Source organism: Scardinius erythrophthalmus (genome assembly GCF_964197995.2).
Source record: "Scardinius erythrophthalmus genome assembly, chromosome: 1".
NCBI classification, from domain to species: domain Eukaryota; kingdom Metazoa; phylum Chordata; class Actinopteri; order Cypriniformes; family Leuciscidae; genus Scardinius; species Scardinius erythrophthalmus.
Genome location: NC_138221.1, coordinates 60,040,067 through 60,059,736, shown reverse-complemented (window position 1 = coordinate 60,059,736; position 19,670 = coordinate 60,040,067). Strand labels below are relative to the sequence as shown.

General features: G+C 41.0%; 1 protein-coding gene across 1 annotated transcript; it reads right to left on the bottom strand.

Annotated features, from left to right (window-relative positions):
* Positions 1–445: 445 nt before the first annotated feature.
* On the bottom strand, positions 446–16,083 carry nptx2a (neuronal pentraxin 2a; the record flags this gene model as incomplete). Its single annotated transcript, XM_081377078.1, has 5 exons — positions 446–673; positions 3,547–3,726; positions 9,440–9,684; positions 14,260–14,476; positions 15,658–16,083. The coding sequence occupies 5 exons, from the start codon at positions 16,081–16,083 to the stop codon at positions 446–448; spliced, it is 1,296 nt and encodes a 431-aa protein (XP_081233204.1).
* Positions 16,084–19,670: the final 3,587 nt, after the last annotated feature.

The following is a 19,670-nucleotide window of genomic DNA, read 5'->3' as shown; positions in this document are numbered from 1 at the left end:
ATCAACATATACACAACATGACAAAAGCTCAAAGCAAAAATGGCAACAAATCCATATTTCACTGTTTATCTTAAAATACCCATGAGTTTGTGGAGAGAAAAAGTTTTTGAAGGACGCAACACCGAGAAAAGCATAAATATATCAACAAGAAATGTTTGCTTCAGCTAGATTCGCAAATACTCTATTCTGACCTTGAATGTGCACAGAATTATTATTTTTTTTTCATGTTTCCATTTTTTTTTTTTCACAGTCAGTCATTTTAGTTTTTGGTCAGGCTGACAGCAAAGTCTCAACAAACATAAAGCAGAATAGAGGACGAAATAATCCATTATGTGAAATATGTAAACATGTGTTTCTGTCTTTGTCTCTCTGTAAGTTCGCAGAGCAATATCGGGACGCGTGTTACCTCTATAACGAGAACGCTTCCAAACCGACAGACGTGTCCTTAGGAATCAAAGAGACGGTCTTCACAAATCTCCAATGCTGCTTTTGTGGCACCGCCAAATACCTCCACGTTGGCATCGACCCACGGCACCACGTTGCCAGGCATGTAGGCTGAGCAGTTGGCCATAGCTGAGATGTCTATAGGACGCAGTACTCTGTCCCACATGTTGAAGTGGCTTAACTCTCCTACGAAAGCTTGAGTGGCATCAAATCTCCCACCTACGATGTCCTGTGGAATAACAGCACACTAGTTAACCACAAGTAGTGATTAGTGAAGTCAAATTGTTTAGCTAGATTTGAAAAATATATATACATTAACCTAGATTTACCTTATTTGATTATTTTTATATACACACAACCAATTCCGAAGTTTAGGTTTGTTTTCAAAATCACTTGAGCCTTGACTGGTGAGCGGAAACTGAAAAAGCCGAATGGCGATTGAGATGAATGATTAAAAACGTATTAAATTCAGAGGGTAAAATCCTGTAGATTTGTTATAATAAATAGTTTGTTCAAGGCTAGGATAGGATAGGATACTCAAAGCCTGATGCTTTGGCTGTAGTGGGACTATTTTTGTTGGTGGAGAAAAAAGATACACAAAACTAATTGCATTTTTTAGAGTGTGTAGTTTAGTAGAATATGGTAAGTAATGCCAAGGACATAGGATCAATCCTCAGGGGTCTGAATGAAATGGATTGTATAAATGTAGCTTGTATGGACTGCCAAATGCAGTAAAAGTATAACAAATTATTTTATGAATTCTGTGATGATGTGTGGTATCAGTTGGTTGGTTTCACTCTAAAACAATTTTTTTGAGGAAATATTACAGAAATCTGTATGATAATGTCAAAATTTAAAAAATGGTTACACAAATATATAAAAATGAACTTTTGCATGTAAGCAAACTGCCAAACCCTAAGAACAATGAAGTTAGTGTATGGTTACTATTAAAAATAAAGGTGTTTCATAAACATGTTCTTCAAGAAATAAATGGTTCTTTTAAGAACTTTCAGGAGCTATGTTTCCATCAACCTATTTTTCAAATGGAAACGCCAAAGTGCTTAAAAAATGTGAAAAATGTGCATAAAAAATATATTCGCTCAATTGAGTCGGTTAAACTTTTTATCCGATAAGAAAACATGCGCATGAACTACGATGAAAACACATTTACCGAATAAATTCCTCGATGCGCATCAAAAAAGACATGTGACTTTGCGATGGGACGGCATAACTGGACTAACCAATGAAACGATTTCGTTGTACAGCATCTGAAATTCTGTTTTGGTTGTTGTGAAACACCTGCGTAACCAAAATAAATGGTTCTTTTAAGAATTGTTCACTGAAATATTTTTGACACCTTTATTTATTATTTCTTGTAAGTTAAAGAGCTCTGATTTTACTGCGCAACAGGAATGACCCAGGGGTCAGAAAGACAATTAATATTCAGTAAGATTATTGATTTGACTGCACTGACTCTATTGGATGAGAACAAAACTTGAAATGAATAAAGGCGAGACACGGCAGGCAAAAACATTGATTTTCATGCAGTGGTCAGTTTTGAGATTTTGGGCTAGTTTACTCCTTCAATATGTGTTCTTTCAAGCTGCTATAAAGAAAACGTTGAAAATATACATTAAGATGTTTATTTTATTACATTTTGTTTACTTGCGGCTGTAAGTTTCTCCCGAATTTACCAGGAAGTTAGCATTACAACGCGACACGCCGAGCTCCGTTTGTTTACTGAAGTCTGTCATGACCGGTATCACCGTGAAGCTCTGAGTCTCCTGCACAACGCTATGTAACCCAAATATGGGCATTTCCTTTCTATCAGTAACCAATCGTGAATGTCCAAAGGGGGATTTAAAGCTACAACGATTTCTCATTTAGAGCTATTTAAATCTTTAACTGCCGTTTTCTCAAAATTAGTTTTTTGTCATTCTCCAGTAGAAACATTTCAAACTATGTAGCACCTATGTACACCAAACTTTCCAGTTATACACTTAGCAGTATTCTGAAGATATTTTCAGAGGGATTTGTTAATAAATCATTCCTGGCCTGATTTATGTGACATTTTAATCAAAAAAATATGGCGAAAATCTATTTTTTAAGGCTATGGACAGTATATTTTGATTCCCTAGGTAATGAAAGCATATATCCTGAAATCCCTCTGAGTTTTTATTTTCATCTTGTGTGTAAACAAAATGAAAAAATAATTTTGCACCTGGCTTTATCATATGTTCAGATCTATCTACCGAAAATATATGCCAAATCATGCATATTTAATGAGATAATGCCTAATTTGCATAATTAAACATACAAATTTCTAAAACTTGTAATACATTTTTTTATATACTTGTGGAAGTAATCATCTGAGGAGGTTTCATGGTGATATCTATTATTTAATAATTTTACCCTATTCACCTGTAGTGTCTCGCCTTAAGTGAGATAATAACACTAACTTTGCAACATTGACACTGTTATTGAACTGTACTGAATCAACATCGAACTAACTTGAGAAGAATAATGACAGTAGCACTGCTTATAGCTCAATTGAACTTGTGTCAGTGTTGCAAAGTTCATCAATTATTAAATGTATTGAACTTAACTGAAACAACATTGAACAAATTGAACTGAATAATGATATTCTCTGAATTTAATTAGTTTCATTATTGATTAATTCTACAACATTAACAGTTATTTTCCTGTTTATTACTGTGAAGCTGCTTTGAAACAATCTACATAATCTGTACAATCTGTATAAAGTGCTACATATAAAATAAAATGTGACGACACATCTAAGAGAAATTATTCTATCACTTTTAGCTATTTAGGTCACAGATTGTGCCTTTTCAAGCGCTGTTAAGCACTGTGAATGCACTCAATTATCAGAGTAGTTCAGTGTAGGTGAGCAGCAGATTATGTGTCGCATGTAAATTTAGTGTGCCTGCTATCTGTGTCACATGTACCACTTCTCTCAAAAAGTCCCTGAGCTCTCAGAGCTGCTGAGAGGTGACGTCTTCACATCATCGCGTGTGAAGACTTATTATTATCGTTGCATGTGTTCCTCGTGAGGGATCAGCTCTTTTACGTCCTCTCTCTCACCTGTTCTTGGCCCAGGATAATGACTCCTCCAGGTTTAATTGGGTGCCAGGGGGCCAAGTTCTCTCCGGTCCCTAGTCTCTCTCCATCCTGATAGGCCTCCCAGAAGCCATCTCTGGTTGTCCAGGTGATGCAGATGTGATGCCAGCGGCCGTCACTCACGGAGAGCGGAAGCTGAGCAACCTGTGACGGAACGGATGAAGCCGTTGGGTGTTATTACAGTGAAAACTGATCCTCAAAAGTGCGTATTCTAGAGGAAGTAACCACAGTAATTGTTCACTACGGATCAACGATTGCTTCCAATGTTCATATGCAGTAGGGTGTCCTTTGTGCTTGATAAAGCTGTTCTGGGTGGTTGTCTATGTTGAGTACAACACTCAAGTCTATACTTGTGGTATACGCCCCTAGATATGGCTTAGTCCATGCTTAAATGCAAGTTTATAGGTGCGTCCCAAATCGAGTACTTGTGCACTATTCAAAGTCATTTAGTAGTATATTAGTGCGAGTAGTGCGTTCACACTGAACATTCTAAAAAGAAAAGTGCACTTTAAGTACCCGGATGACCACTTATTTAATTGAAAAAACTAAGTGTGGAACATTGGACACTTCATGCACTCAAATGTCACAGCTTTAATTACATAGCGGAGGGGGAGGGGCTATCAGACTCCGATGTTGAAAGACAAAATAAATGTATAAAGTTCATACACTACACGGTTGAGTACGTAGTGCATAAGTACATAGTGTATGAGTCTGATTGCTTAGAACTGCAATATCACATCTTTCCTCAACAAGGTGTTGCGCACCAAATTTAATACCCAGGCTTGTTCAAATCCAGTAGTTTCAATAGGAATCCACGCAATCTGGAATTTTGCATGAGGGCGAAAAAGTTCCGCACGCAGATTTCGCAACAGGTTATTTTGTTGTTTATTAATATGAAGCTGCTTTAAAACAATCTGTATTATGGAAAGTGCTAAATAAATAAATGTTACGTAACTTGATTTGTCAATAGACAATTAACCTTTTTGACTGATATGAACAGTGTGCTCAAATTGAATAAATATCATAAATTTTTTTCCTGAATGAAATTCAAAGATCAAGTAAAGCGGGGGACACACTTAACGACTAGCTGAAACATTCTAAGACTGAACTGAACACACTTACATAGTGATGGGGACGAGACCGCCTATGCCGAGTCCGAGTCAAGACCGAGTCTTTGAAGGGTCGAGTCCGAATCGAGACCGAGTCCGTTAGTTTTCAAATTCAGTCGAGTCCGAGTCAAGACCGAGTCTTTGAGGAAGCAAGTCCGAGTCGAGACCGAGTCTTTAGGAGTCGAGACCAAGACCATAAAAAACATGTCAGTTTTCATATTCATGATTTAATATCACCCCAGTTAATAATCAATAGTTTGGTCTACAGACTAAGCTAGATTGGGAATTGATTAGAGGAGCAGTCTTAATGTCTATGCTTTGCTTTTACTATCATTAAAAAAATCCCTACCACATCTTCTGCCTATTTTTCTAAACTGCTTCAACAGTGCTGCTCTGTCATCAACATGTTAAGCCCACCCTGAATTTTTTAATCATAGTAAGGACATGCACAGCAAATAAAAATTTTCTAGTGGTATGTATTCTAGTGGACTAGTGATGGGGACGAGACCGCCTATGCCGAGTCCGAGTAAAGACCGAGTCTTTGAAGGGTCGAGTCCGAGTCAAGACCGAGTCTTTGAAGGAACAAGTCCGAGTCGAGTCCGAGAAAGCAGAAATCGGTCTTGAGACTGGACTCGAGTCCGAGACCGGACTCGAGTACTACATCACTACACTTACAGACTGTTTCCAAAGATTGCAGCAGATTTTAAACACAAACTGTAAACACCGACTGAGCGTTTGGCCAGTGATCAGTCGTAAGTATCAAATTATATTCATAATCAGCCTTTCAGTCGTTAAGTGTGTTCCCGGCTTCAGTCAAATTATCCGATCTATCACTGCTGCATACGGATTAAGTTACACACAACACAACTTGTATAAAGTAAGCTTATAATGAGGTGCGTAGCAATCACCACAGTATGCAACTCTTTTCGCGAACACAGATGCATCGAATCATTCATGAACGCCCTTTGGTATTACTCGTGCACCATGCTATCTTCTTGTGGCTTTGCTTCTCTGTGTTGGTCGTAATTTCTTCTACGGGGGGTTAAAAGATTAGGGTCCAATAAACAACTCTTTTCATGACTAAGGACAAAGAACAACTGCACATTGTACCCAGTTTCAGAAAATTGCTTGGTGCGATACAATTCCAAATTTAGGGGAGCCAGAGGGAGGACCAAGCTTGTAAGAGTAAGGAAGGATATGGAGTGTCTCGATGAATCATCATAACAAACTCCCCGCGATAAAGTTGTATCTGAAGCTCAACAAACTTTAAAATAATTTATATATTCAAACTCCAAGCTAGACGCATATCGAGTTTGACAACTACTGCACCTTGAGACCGAGGCTTTAATGCACTTAAGTGGAGAAGTATGCAAGTATAGAAACAGCATTCAGAGAGAAGTTACAAAGCACTGAGGTGTGATATATTCACTGGAGTGAGAAAAAGCACTGAAGACACACTCGACAGGTAATCAGATTCAGCATGGCAGTATCTCACTCGATCCTCGTCACTTTCTTGTTCTTTCCTGCTTGACGTACACACACACACACATGCATACACGCACACACTGTACATGTATAATGCATGTTGTGCAGGGCTGTGGGGCAAGATGCCTCTCTCAATAAGCGAGATGCCAAACTGACACTTCCTGAGTGAGGTATCAGGGGAATTAGCAGGGCAGTGGAGCTTATTCGTTCTCTCAAGACCCTCAGGTTACACTCAACAAAAGCCAGCGATGGCAATAACTCACAATCTCCTCCAAGAGGATCTAGAGATACAGCATCCATGGTTACTGAGACATGCTAACCTCATTTACCAATGCGATACTGGAAGCTAATTTTCCCCAAAGAAAAGCAGCTCAGCTTCATATTCTTGATTTAGAACCACTGAGGACATATTTAATTCATTTATGTGTGCTTTAATGCTAAACTTTGAAATCATCAAGGGTCTTGTGCAACAACAGCCTCTAAAAACTAATCATCTAACATTCATTTTTATTAAAAGTGCATTGGAAAACCTTTTGTGGTGAAAACATTGTGAGTGTGTGTTTGTCTTTGGTCAAAACCATTCAGAGATATTTAAGGGAATTTTTACGAAAAGGCTTTGTTGCAAGTTGTACAAAACAATCTAATTGCAAAAATATAATATCCAATATGAATAATATCCAAATATCCAATATTAATAATATGCCGAACTTCTTAGGTAATCGAATTAATTTAAGCTATATTTAAATGCTTTTTTTTGCGTATCTTTATACAGTATTTTACATATGATGGATGTATAAACTGGGTATTCAAAACATTTTTACACTTTCTAGAAAAAAAAAGTATCTGTTACATTCTGGTCTCTAGATATGAGTCCCTCCTTTCAAAAGTCTGATCACATAAAAAATGCATTGTGGGATGAGTTATGTGCTGACGTTTAACATTTAGAGTTAAATGTTTTTAAAAACCTTCTAGTACATCTAGCTAGTGGTCGACAAATATATTGCCATATGTCTTTCTGTTTGGCCAATAAGTGTCTTAAAAGTGCCAAAAAATAAGAATTGTCATGTATTAATCGTTTTTTTATTGCCAATGTGTGAACAGCTTGTAATGAAACTTCAAAACAAGACCTTCCCCAGCTTCCTAGGTTGTATGAAAGCCTGTAGACTGATTTTATGTGAAGGACTCTGGATGTTTTTGCCTGGAAAATCCCCAAACCCCTTTAGAGGGACCGAGGGCTTTTTTATTGCCAATGTGAGAACAGCTTGTAATGAAACCCACCACAGTTGAACAATTATCTTGTGGGAAAACACTAGACAGATTTATGTGGACAGACCCTTGACCCTTTAATTTTGACAGAGGGATCGAGTCTCCTTAATATGTACACTTCAGTCAGATCCAATGACCACAATACAATACAACTGTGACACCACAACAGCAACTCGCAGTGCTCGCAACTTAATTTATCCACAAGTGATCGAGGGTTTAGGTCATTCCATTTAAACCCATTGCAAGGGTTCCGCAAGTAGTGGACACTAGTATAACGTAAGCAATGACGTACATCCGAGCGAAGAAAGTTGTGATGGAAGGGCAGAACAAATTGCCCTACTTATAGCATTACATCTATCTCTAGCAGCCATGACTCATCCATTCAGCTTTTGGATTTGTGAAGATAAGCAGAACTGGGCACTTTGTTGTAATTCTTCAACTATGATGCTATATTTTTCACATCTTAATCCCTGTCCACGTGTCAAGAAACTCAACAAAGTTGAGAGCATTTTAACTTCAATCAAATGCTGAGTGATTCTGTGCAGCGACTACCGGCTGGAGTGAAGACAGAGGAGCTCATGTGGCGCGTCTCTTGTCATCTACTGTAGATAAAGTTAATCCTCTGAGTGAGCGATTTACAATGTCTCTAAACACATCCAGGTTCAAAACTTTACTGTACTTATACTGTACTGTGAGGGCACATTCGTTCATTTTAAATGGTCCTGTGCTAAGACAAATTCATTTTTAAAAGTACAAATATTCCATGTAGTCTCAATTAACACAAAGTCATGAAAACTACACAATAAATGTAATACATTTGAAAAATGCTGTTTAAAATGGTTTGAGATGGAATATAACATCTCACTGTGCACGGCTGTTGTTTAATTAGCTTTTGATCTTCAAGCCCCTTCATGTAAACGCATTAAAATAGAAATCCGGCTGTGAAAACATTTTATTTGAGGAACCCTTTAAGGGCCATAACTACCATTAATCATATTTAGTGTTATTTCCAAGAAAAAAGAAACAATAAAATTCCATTGATTTTTTATCTCTTATTTTTATCTCTTTTGTCACCAAAGATATTATTAATGTCATGAGATATATTACCTTGGTATATACTGACTTCACTGTCGAAATGTTAAGTTAAGCTTGAAACTCAAAATGTTAAGTTAAGCTTGTCACCGGGGCGGTACCCTTAAAAGGACAACTTTGTACCTCTGAAAGGTCCAGTACTTTAGAGTCGTGATAGGTTCTACTAGGGGTATAACAATATATTGTCACAATATATCGCAATACAAAAAAGCAACAATATGTATCGTTGACAGTAACAATCTGTATCGTGGATAGTTCACCCAAAATAAGGTATAAGGAACAAAATAAGTTTTCACAGTTTTAGTGTCAGTACTACATTAAACTACTATAATGTTGAATATAATGTATAACAATGCAATGGGGGAATATTTATGGGTCCTGACAATGCCAAATGTCTCATTTTACCAGTAAAAAGTGGCCTACATTATTTTAAATATATCTAATCAGTGATCGAGTGCAAGCATATTCGTCTAAAATAATTCTGTATATTCAGCTTCAGAATCATGAATATGTTTGGTCACCATTGTCCTGTGCATTGGGTTTCCAGCACAAAGTCCAAGCCTATTCATTTACACCCACAATGTAAAACCAAATTTAACATTTTAATTAAATACATTTTTTGTTAACCTTTTACCATATGTCTTAGAGTATCGTATCGTGAGTTCAATATCGTGATATGTATCGAGTCGTAACATGAGGGTATTGTCACACCCCTAGGTACTACTGTTAAATAAATGGGTAAATAAGGTACAAAGATGTCCCTTTAAGGGTACTGCCCCAGTGGCAAGCTGTTGTACCCCTAAAGGTACAAGTTTTACAAAAAAAATGGGGCATAATAGGGAAAGCTGACATTGTTTCAATAAAAACCACAGACATCTTTGCATCTGTGGCTCATAAAGGCTCACCTTATCATTGACGAGGAGCTCCATGGGGCTGTTGCCCCACTCTATCAGCACAATTTCATTGGCTTGTCCCGGGACACCATAAGAGAACGGGGTTCCGATTCCAGGGCTGGCGCTGGACTTGAGCCACATGCAGACGGTGAAGGCGTACATCTCCGGCAGACTCTTCTTTATGCGGCCGTACAGGTAGTTGGTGCGCAGAGGCAGAGACACCTTAAAGTCTTCAGGAGATTTGAATGCATTGTTACCTTTGAAGAGAATCGAGAGAGAGGTTTGCATTGAAGGACAGGAAGAATATGCAAAGTGCTGACCAGAGATGGTGTTAATTTGATTTCAGCAAATTAAATTTGGGTAATGCTTTCAAGTTCGATTAATGAAATGAGTGATCCACACAGGCTCAAGTAATTATCTTAATATGAAATGGTATGCTGGGGGAATGTAAGGTGAAAGATGCTGATGATGCATTGGCGCTAATCATTCGTTAATCGTTCGCTTTGCAAATTGTGCTGGCGCTGCTCTGAATTCTGAATACAGCAGGACGATGTGTCCATCCAATGCTAACAGATGGGGCCTGCATAAATCCCACATCTAAAAAGGCCAAAAGGAGCGATAAAGGCAAACAAATGATTGTTAATAGCAAGTTCATTCACATGCAGATATTCTTCCACCAAATAAAAATGCCACAGCCAACAAAACCTGCCTCAGTGTTACCTTTGTTTCATCCTACAACATTTTCTGCATGAAAATGGCCCAAATGCAGTGAAGCATTAGTTAAAGGTTTCCCCTGACGCCGTGTCGAGCGCTGGTCAAGTTTTCAAAGTTTCTACATTGACCTTTCAAAGTGCAGCCAATGCTTTCCAAGCGCTCTGCATGCTATTTCTGTCTTTGAAATGACTGCACCAACTTTGTACCAGAGCCGAATTTCAGACATATTTAATTACACTACAGTTACAAAGTTTGGATTAATTACCATTTTGATTATTTTTAAAGACATTTATAATGTCAAAAAAAAAAAAAATTCTATAAATAAATGCAGGAATAAATGACATTTTAGCATACATTACAATAAAAAACAGCTATTTTTGTAATGATGCTGGAGAAAGCAGGCGGAAGTGAGGATCTATTTGCAGGATTTTAATAGAGAAACACGTAGTACATATAATAAAGAACACGAAGGACAAAAGAAACAAAACCACGAGCAGGACCGAACTAGAAGCACCCATACATGTACAACAACTGACAAAGTAACAAGTGAAACACAAGGGCTATAAATACACAGGGACCAACAAGCTAAACAAGATAACAAGGGGGTGTGGCTAATGAGAAACACCTGGGGATACTAATAAACTAGAAAAACTACAAAGGACTACAAAACTCAGCACAAGACAGGAAATGACAAAAGAACACACAAAACAAGTGGAACACAAGACAAGAATCATGACAGAGCCCCCCCTTTAAGGAGTGGATTCCAGACACTCCACAAAAAATAAATAAATGTCAAGGAGGGTGGTGGAGCAGAGGCGGAACGGGGGAGGGATGGAGGGCCAGGCCCGTGGAACGGCAGAGGACCTGGAGACTGCGGCAGTACGGGAGGCCAGAGCAGATCAGGCTGTGCAGTCGACCGGGGCGGAGCAGGCTGTGCAGGCGACCAGGGCGGAGCAGGCTGTGCAGGCGACCAGGGCGGAGCAGGCGGAGCAGGCTGTGCAGGCGACCAGGGCGGAGGCGACCCCTCAGGCGGCCAGGGCGGAGACGAACCCTCAGGCGGCCAGGGCGGAGGCGACCCCTCAGGCGGCCAGGGCGGAGGCGAACCCTCAGGCGGCCAGGGCGGAGGCGAACCCTCAGGCGGCCAGGGCGGAGGCGAACCCTCAGGCGGCCAGGGCGGAGGCGACCCCTCAGGCGGCCAGGGCGGAGACGAACCCTCAGGCGGCCAGGGCGGAGGCGAACCCTCAGGCGGCCAGGGCGGAGGCGAACCCTCAGGCGGCCAGGGCGGAGGCGAACCCTCAGGTGGCCATGGCGGAGACGACCCTTCGGGTGGCCACGGCGGTGAAGACCCCTCGGGCGGCCACGGCGGTGAAGACCCCTCGGGCAGCCACGGCGGTGAAGACCCCTCGGGTGGCCACGGCGGTGAAGACCCCTCGGGTGGCCACGGCGGAGAAGACCCTTCAGGTGGCCATGGCGGAGAAGACCCTTCGGGTGGCCATGGCGGAGAAGACCCTTCGGGTGGCCATGGTGGTGAAGACCCTTCGGGTGGCCACGGCGGAGAAGACCCTTCAGGTGGCCATGGTGGCGAAGACCCTTCAGGTGGCCATGGTGGTGAGGACCCCTCAGGTGGCCATGGCCCCTCGAGTGGCCAGGACGGAGCCCTATGCCCCCCCCCAAAAAAATACTTGGGAAAAGTCCCGGGTACCAGAGAGGGCTCGGTGCAGGGCAGCGATGAGGGCTCGGTACTGGGCAGATCCAGCGACGAGGGCTCAGTGCTGGGCAGATCCAGCGACGAGGGCTCGGTGCTGGACAGATCCAGCGACGAGGGCTCGGTACTGGACAGATCCAGCGACGAGGGCTCGGTGCTGGGCAGATCCAGCGACGAGGGCTTTGTGCTGGGCAGATCCAACGATGAGGGCTTTGTGCTGGGCAGATCCAGCGATGAGGGCTTTGTGCTGGGCAGATCCAGCGACGAAGAAGGCTCTGAGCTGGACAGGACCAGCGGCGAAGAAGGCTCTGAGCTGGGCAGGACCAGCGGCGAAGAAGGCTCTGAGCTGGGCAGGACCAGCGGTGAAGAAGGCTCTGAGCTGGGCAGGACCAGCGGCGAAGAAGGCTCTGAGCTGGGCAGGACCAGCGGCGAAGAAGGCTCTGAGCTGGGCAGGACCAGCGGCGAAGAAGGCTCTGAGCTGGGCAGGACCAGCGGCGAAGAAGGCTCTGAGCTGGGCAGGACCAGCGGCGAAGAAGGCTCTGAGCTGGGCAGGACCAGCGGCGAAGAAGGCTCTGAGCTGGGCAGGACCAGCGGCGAAGAAGGCTCTGAGCTGGGCAGGACCAGCGGCGAAGAAGGCTCTGAGCTGGGCAGGACCAGCGGCGAAGAAGGCTCTGAGCTGGGCAGGACCAGCGGCGAAGAAGGCTCTGAGCTGGGCAGGACCAGCGGCGAAGAAGGCTCTGAGCTGGGCGGGACCAGCGGCGAAGAGGGCTCTGAGCTGGACGGGACCAGTGGTGAAGAGGGCTCTGAACTGGACGGGACCAGCGGTGAAGACTCTGTATTGGCAGAAGTGACGTGAACAGTCTCTGGATCAGCAGAAGCGACGTGAACAGTCTCTAGATCAGCAGAAGCGACGTGAACAGTCTCTGGGTCAACAGAAGCGACGTGAACAGTCTCTGGATCAGCAGAAGCGACGTGAACAGTCTCTGGATCAACAGAAGTGACGTGAACAGTCTCTGGATCAGCAGAAGCGACGTGAACAGTCTCTGGATCAGCAGAAGCGACGAGAACAGTCTCTGGATCAGCAGAAGCGACGTGAACAGTCTCTGGATCAGCAGAAGCGACGTGAACAGTCTCTGGATCAGCAGAAGCGACATCCTCAGTCCCAGCTGACATGACGGGTGCAGGTTTGGCTGGACTGGTGTGAAGTGCAGGCTCGGCGTGAAGTGTCTCCACCTCCCCTACAGTGAAGGGGGAACCACAAAACTGCAGGACAAAGTCAATGTACTGTACCAGGGTCCAGCTGGGGTCTTCCTCTGGCAAACTTAAGCTAATTTCCTGTTGTAGTCCACTCCAGAAACAGTCCTTTAGCATAGCATCGTCAGCAGGAACAAGGTGACTATAAAAAATGAACTCCTCCACATAATTCTCAATTCTGCGATCATACTGATAAATAGAACAAAGTTTGCTCAGTGGGTTCCCGATAAAACCTGCTAGATCCATAGTGGTCAGTTGTTCTGTAATGATGCTGGAGAAAGCAGGCGGAAGTGAGGATCTATTTGCAGGATTTTAATAGAGAAACACGTAGTACATATAATAAAGAACACGAAGGACAAAAGAAACAAAACCACGAGCAGGACCGAACTAGAAGCACCCATACATGTACAACAACTGACAAAGTAACAAGTGAAACACAAGGGCTATAAATACACAGGGACCAACAAGCTAAACAAGATAACAAGGGGGTGTGGCTAATGAGAAACACCTGGGGATACTAATAAACTAGAAAAACTACAAAGGACTACAAAACTCAGCACAAGACAGGAAATGACAAAAGAACACACAAAACAAGTGGAACACAAGACAAGAATCATGACAATTTTAAATTGTAATAATTATATTGTTTTTACTGCATTTTTGATAAAATAATTGCTGCTTTGGTGAGAATAAGAGATGTCTTTCAAAAAATTCTTGCTGACCTCAAAGTTTGAAACATATATATATATGTATATATATATATATAAATGTATTGTTTGTTTTATTTTCAGTACTTTTAGTTTGCTGTCATGCGATGTTTAGTAAGTATGCTTTCCATTCAAGGACTGCTTTTGTTCTGTGATATATCAAAACAATTAGCATTGACTGTTTGCTCTTCCAAGCTCAAATGCATATTTTCACTGTGAGTCTGTGTATACCTCATGCTCTCTTTTTTTATAAGCTCGTTTTCCTTCGGTGACGCTTTCTGCAATGTTTTTTTTCATGTGGAGTTCAAAGCGGTGCATTACACTCGCATTGAGCGTGAAAGGTTTTCGACTAGTGTTCCTATCCTATGCTCTATACTATACTATACTAAAATTCTGAATTCTTTCTCATTTGACGTCACGGATTGAATAATTCATCAGTGAGAATGCCGTACTTTTCTCCAGCTCGGTGATCCTCTCCAGCAGTGAGTTGAGGGTGTTCTCGGTGCGCTGGCGGTGTGCGGTCGTCTCGTTGTACAGCTGGCTCTTTTCGTCCTCGAGTTCGGCCACTCTGGTCAGCAGCTGGCTCTCCAGGTCACTCAGACGCCGCTTCAGCAGGTCTCTCAGCTCGCTGGGAAACGGCCCACCTGATGTGTTGGTACGCAGCTGCTGCTGCGGGACAAAGGAAACCAAAATATTCACCTGCTTCAATGCAAATGGCTTATTCTGTTGTAGCCAAAAATCCTTTCAAAAATGAAATTGCTGGGGATTTGTGAGATGCTGTATTAGTGGTGAATGCCTTAAAGGAGTAGGCTATACATTGACAATATACATCTTAGCAGTTAAATAGGTAGGTCCATGGTCCAAATCATTACTAATTGTTTTATTGGTCCAGTTTTACAATTGGTGTCTTAAACTACTGTGTGCTCTCATCAATAAATTAATTAATTAATGGTCACACTTTGGTGTCTTTAACTACTGTGTATTCAAATAAATAAATATATAAATAAATAAATGGTCACACTTTGTAATAGGTGTCTTTAACTAACGTGTATTCAAATAAATTGCATTAGGTGTCTTTATTATGTACTCACATCAAAGAAAATAAATTAATAAAAAATAACTGCTTATATTGCGTTCATGTTCATGTGGGATACGGGTAAGATTAGGCACAGGATTTTGTATGTAGGGTTAAGGGTGGGTTAACAGGTAAGATAAGTGTCATTGAAAGATTAAAGCAATTAAAGCTTAATATAAAGTGGGTCCGTTTTATTTAACGAGATTAAGTGTTTATAGAGTTAAGTGATTTATATAAAATCATTGTGCTTCACGTCGAGTTACCAAGGTGGAAACTAGTATTCCTTCTGACCCAATTACCCTGTGTGAAGTTTTTCTTGTTGATTTTTGAATATAGCGAATATAGTACTAAATCATTTATATCAACTTATTTACAGAAGTGGTGTGTCAGTTGAGTAATAGCCTATGCCAAAATCTTCCAATGGCTTTGTCAATTGGTGCATTCAATTTAAGCAATGCTGTGTATAATTTGCTAATTGTATTTTGTATGCAACAATCCGCATTATATCGCGCGAGTCTATAAACCTTCAGTTCAAATAAATATCCAAAAAATATTTGCTGAACGTGTCTATTCACAGCTTCTCATCGAGCACATTATTAATATTTTATTAAAAAGAAAAGCCTCTCCCTCCACGTAACATGGCTCATTTGACCTTGTTTTGGCAAATCATGCATCCCTAATAAGCAAGACCAAATTTCACAGATCATTACAGCTCTGTTTTCCTCACAACTAGCTCTTAAGTGTCCATTTATCCCTCATAAGCCTAAACTCTCACCTCCAGGTTGCCCAGTCGGTCTTTCAGGCTCTGCATGGTCTTTCCCAGCTGCTCCACGGTCTCGGTGGGGTCACGCGGCAGATCGCCCATCGTGTTTTTACTATAATCCTTCCTGCGCGCGCTGCCTCGCGACTTGGCTTCAGCCTCGCAGCGCGCGAGTTTGGAGTTGAGCTCTTTGATGGTGCCCTGCTGACTGACGATAGTTTCCTTCTGCTGCAGGATGGTCTCTCGAAGTTGGATGATAGTATTCCGTAACTCTTCCTCCTGCGGACTGGTGCTTTGGACCCGGTTGGTCGTTTCAACCGGGCAACTGAGGTCGGCGCCCGCGGGCACTGCAGTGCACACGAAGCGGCTTCCTTTCGCGCCAGCCACTTTCCCGCTCCCTGACGCGTATACAAGCAGCAGTGCCACGAAGAGAACTCTCATTACGGCCGTTTCTCTCTTCAAAACGCAAGACGCAAAAAAAAAAAAAAAAACTGAGTCAATTCAGTTAGTTGGACTAAAAATGACGTTTAGTGTCAAAAGAACGCAATTCCAAAATAGAACCAGATCTTTGAAAATGTATTCGAGTGTTATTTAAATAAATAAAAACAGTTAGAGCTCCACGACAAGCTCATAAAAAAATCACTCAAAAACAAATCTAAACCGAAACAACAGAGAATTGCTGTAATGGCCTGAAAACACAAAGCTTTTTCCAGTAAAAAAGCGAGTGCGCGCGCTTCTTCTCTCTTCACACAGTCAGTGAGTATGTTAAACAAACTGTTGGATTCCTTCTCACAAACGCGTCGAACTGTCACTTTAACAATATATCACTCAAAAAAACAAAACAAGTATCTGTCCAAATGAAGAGCGATTTCCAGAGGATTCTGCCGTTAAATGCGTGAACTCTCTTCACACAGTCAGTGGTGCTGAACGGACAGCAGCGCTTTAACGGATTAATATAGAGACTCCGGCGCGCGCAGTTTGGCTCCGCTGGAGGAGCGCGCGGATTGACTGAGCTTCATCTACGTCACTTACTCGCGCTTGATGCGAGTCACGCTGGTATATTATATTGCCGTGGCTTTTTTTTCTTCTTTCTTCTGGTCTTCCGTGAATGTCGGGTTGAATAAACAGTGGGCTGAGTAGATGCAGAACTCTTTAATAAACCATCAATAACTTGGTTTATTAAAAACCACCAATAATTTAATCATTATTTCCCTCTGAGTTTGAAGAACGGTCTCCCTTACAGCCAATTTCTCCGAATCAAGAGAATTTGTAGGAACATTGCTGGTTTTTGAAGTGGAATGTGATGAGATGTACAAACAGTTCCTTCTTGGGATATCTTGAAAAATGGCTTGCAAGCAATTGTAAAAGTCAAATGTACATCAGCAAAGTCACAATCTCAAAAGTTATAAGTTATCTCAAAGACCATGACAATGGATACAAAATCTCCAAGGAGTCTCCCCTTTTTTTCACATTATAGGAGACAAGAGATTATTTGGTCATCTCAGATACTTTCATTAAGGAGAACAAACATGTGACTTTGGATCACTATAGTGGCTTTTTTCCATGTAAAATTTGCTCAGCTGTCATGTTTCTTATGAATTACATTCTTGTTACACTAAAGTACAGTTGTCGTTCTCTAATTTGATGTAAGCTATCTATTTGGTGATAATAACATGCATGTATTGTGAGATTTAGTTTTTGTATACATATTTTTATGGGTTTATATTTATTAATTAAAAAAAAAATAGTATGTTGATTTTTTTCACTTGATGTTGCATTCTTTTCATGTAGCATGTTGTACAACATTTAGTTTGAATTATTTGTTATAGTCTGGCTTGGTTGATCATGTGATCTATGTAACCATGTGACTCCTTAAATTAAGATGGCTCATGCACTAAGCATAGAGCATCACAGTCCTGCCCACAGCCGGTGCCAGAAGTAAGAATTCAATACAATTTCTCCATTGACAGTTGGGGTATAAGCCATAAAAACGTAACCATACATGGTAGACTTAAAACCAGCTACGGCTGTACTAAGCGATTGTATATGCTCATATAAACGCCAAAAGTTCATGGGGCACTAAGCTTGTTTTGAGATAAATGCCTTTTGTTCGCAATGTCTTGGATAAATACTTCATTACCCACAATCCTGAACAATCCCACAATCCCACAGTGATGCATCTAATTGGTGGAACTCGTGTGTCTGGATAAACCCGGGAAGGTCCGTGAAGACTGAAGATCATTAATAAAAAATAAAAAAAAACCTGTGTTGCGTTTTTGCACGGTAGACTTATCAGTGCAATCATGATCTCCTTGGCTGCCATGATGGCTTTTTTTCAAGGAGGAAAACAAAAGTGTTCAAAGGAGTGAAAACCACTTCAGATCAGGTCATGTAGTTGAGTGTAGCGTGTCCGAGGGTCAGCTTGTGGGTTTTGGAAGGGCCAGCATGAGGGACAAGACCTACAAAGTTGTGGTGAGTTTTGCAGGGAGGTTGGTAACGTTAGTTAGCATTGTCGTTCACTTTAGCTAGGCTACTGTAGCCTTCATATGGTATGAGTCATATCAAGCATTTTATGATGCCACTGTCAAAACAATATTTAGCCTAGGCATACCTCTTCATTCATTTACAGAACATTTGTGTAATAATTCATGGCAAGTTAATAAACTGAATATGATGGTTTATACACGCACACAATATAAAATACACGATAAAATACAGGATGATAAACATAAAATTCAATATACAATACCTATATAAAACACTATTATTTCGCATTCACTATATAAAATTCACTGAAGGAAAAAGTTCGCGTGGCCGTCGTCAGATTTGGAAGTCTCTCAAAAGGTTCTTTCGCGGTTGTGGCTTCAGTCGACTTTAGTGAGGTGTGGTGGTTTATGGGATGAGTAGTTCCTTCGCTCGGAAATGAAAATATGTACACAGTCTTGTACCTTTGACTTTTTTTGGATTTTCTCTTCGTTTTTTCACTCGAAATGATATATTGTACGCCTATGAGTTCAGCCGTAGCTGGTTATCCTCAGACATGCTCTAAAACTCTTTAGATACGGATTTTTCCAAAACGTCAATGGGAGAAATTAATGGGAAATTTACTTCCGGCACCTAAGATCTCTCGGGCTGTGGGCGGGACTGTGATGCTCTATTGTAAGCTTGAGATTTATGTGACCGAAACGTTTGCCCTTTTTTCAGTAAAGTATTGATTTTATCTCGCACTTGATGACTTATTCTTTAGTAGAGTGTGCAGACTCACTTGAAGTGTTTCGCTATTTGTAATTTTTTGTCTACGCATGCACCTCATTTGGACTAGTTTGAAGGTGCAGTGAGTTCCTGACTATTCTTCTCCTTAATAAACTGCAATTTCACCCAATAACTGCTTCTCAGGCCATTTAACCCTCATGACTGTTGAGATAACGTTCTTTATCTCATGTTTGGGTCCAAAGGCACTTTTGATACTTCTTTGTTAAAGTCAATAAAAAAATGACATCAATAAGTTATGAAAACATGTTTTCACATTGCTTTAACTTATCAAAATAAGTTAAGTCATCTTTTTTAAGTAATACAAGATTCAACTATTTTTTTTTTTTACGTCAGTTTAATGCAATTTAAGTTGAAATGACTTAAATATCTAAGTTGATTGTACTTTGTGAGGACTCGTAAGTGTGCGTGAGTGCTTAGTGTGCCATTTGGGACATGGTCCATACAGTAAGTAACTTTGGAACTACATGTCATTTGAATCTATAACCAAACCCTAACCTAATACAAAGATTCAGATGGACTAGTTTTTACAGTGCAATGGTAATGTATGCAGGAATAATTAATACATTCTGTAACAAATTACAACAAAGGCATGTTCAGACCAAAGAAAATAACTAGGCCTATAATCATAATGATTCACATTTAGTTTTGAAATTTAAAAGAATAGCTTTAGAAAAGAGTCCACACACAACAATAACGGCACAGAAGAACGATTTAATTGGAAATCAACTTTCAAAGTTATTCTCTCCAGCTGACAA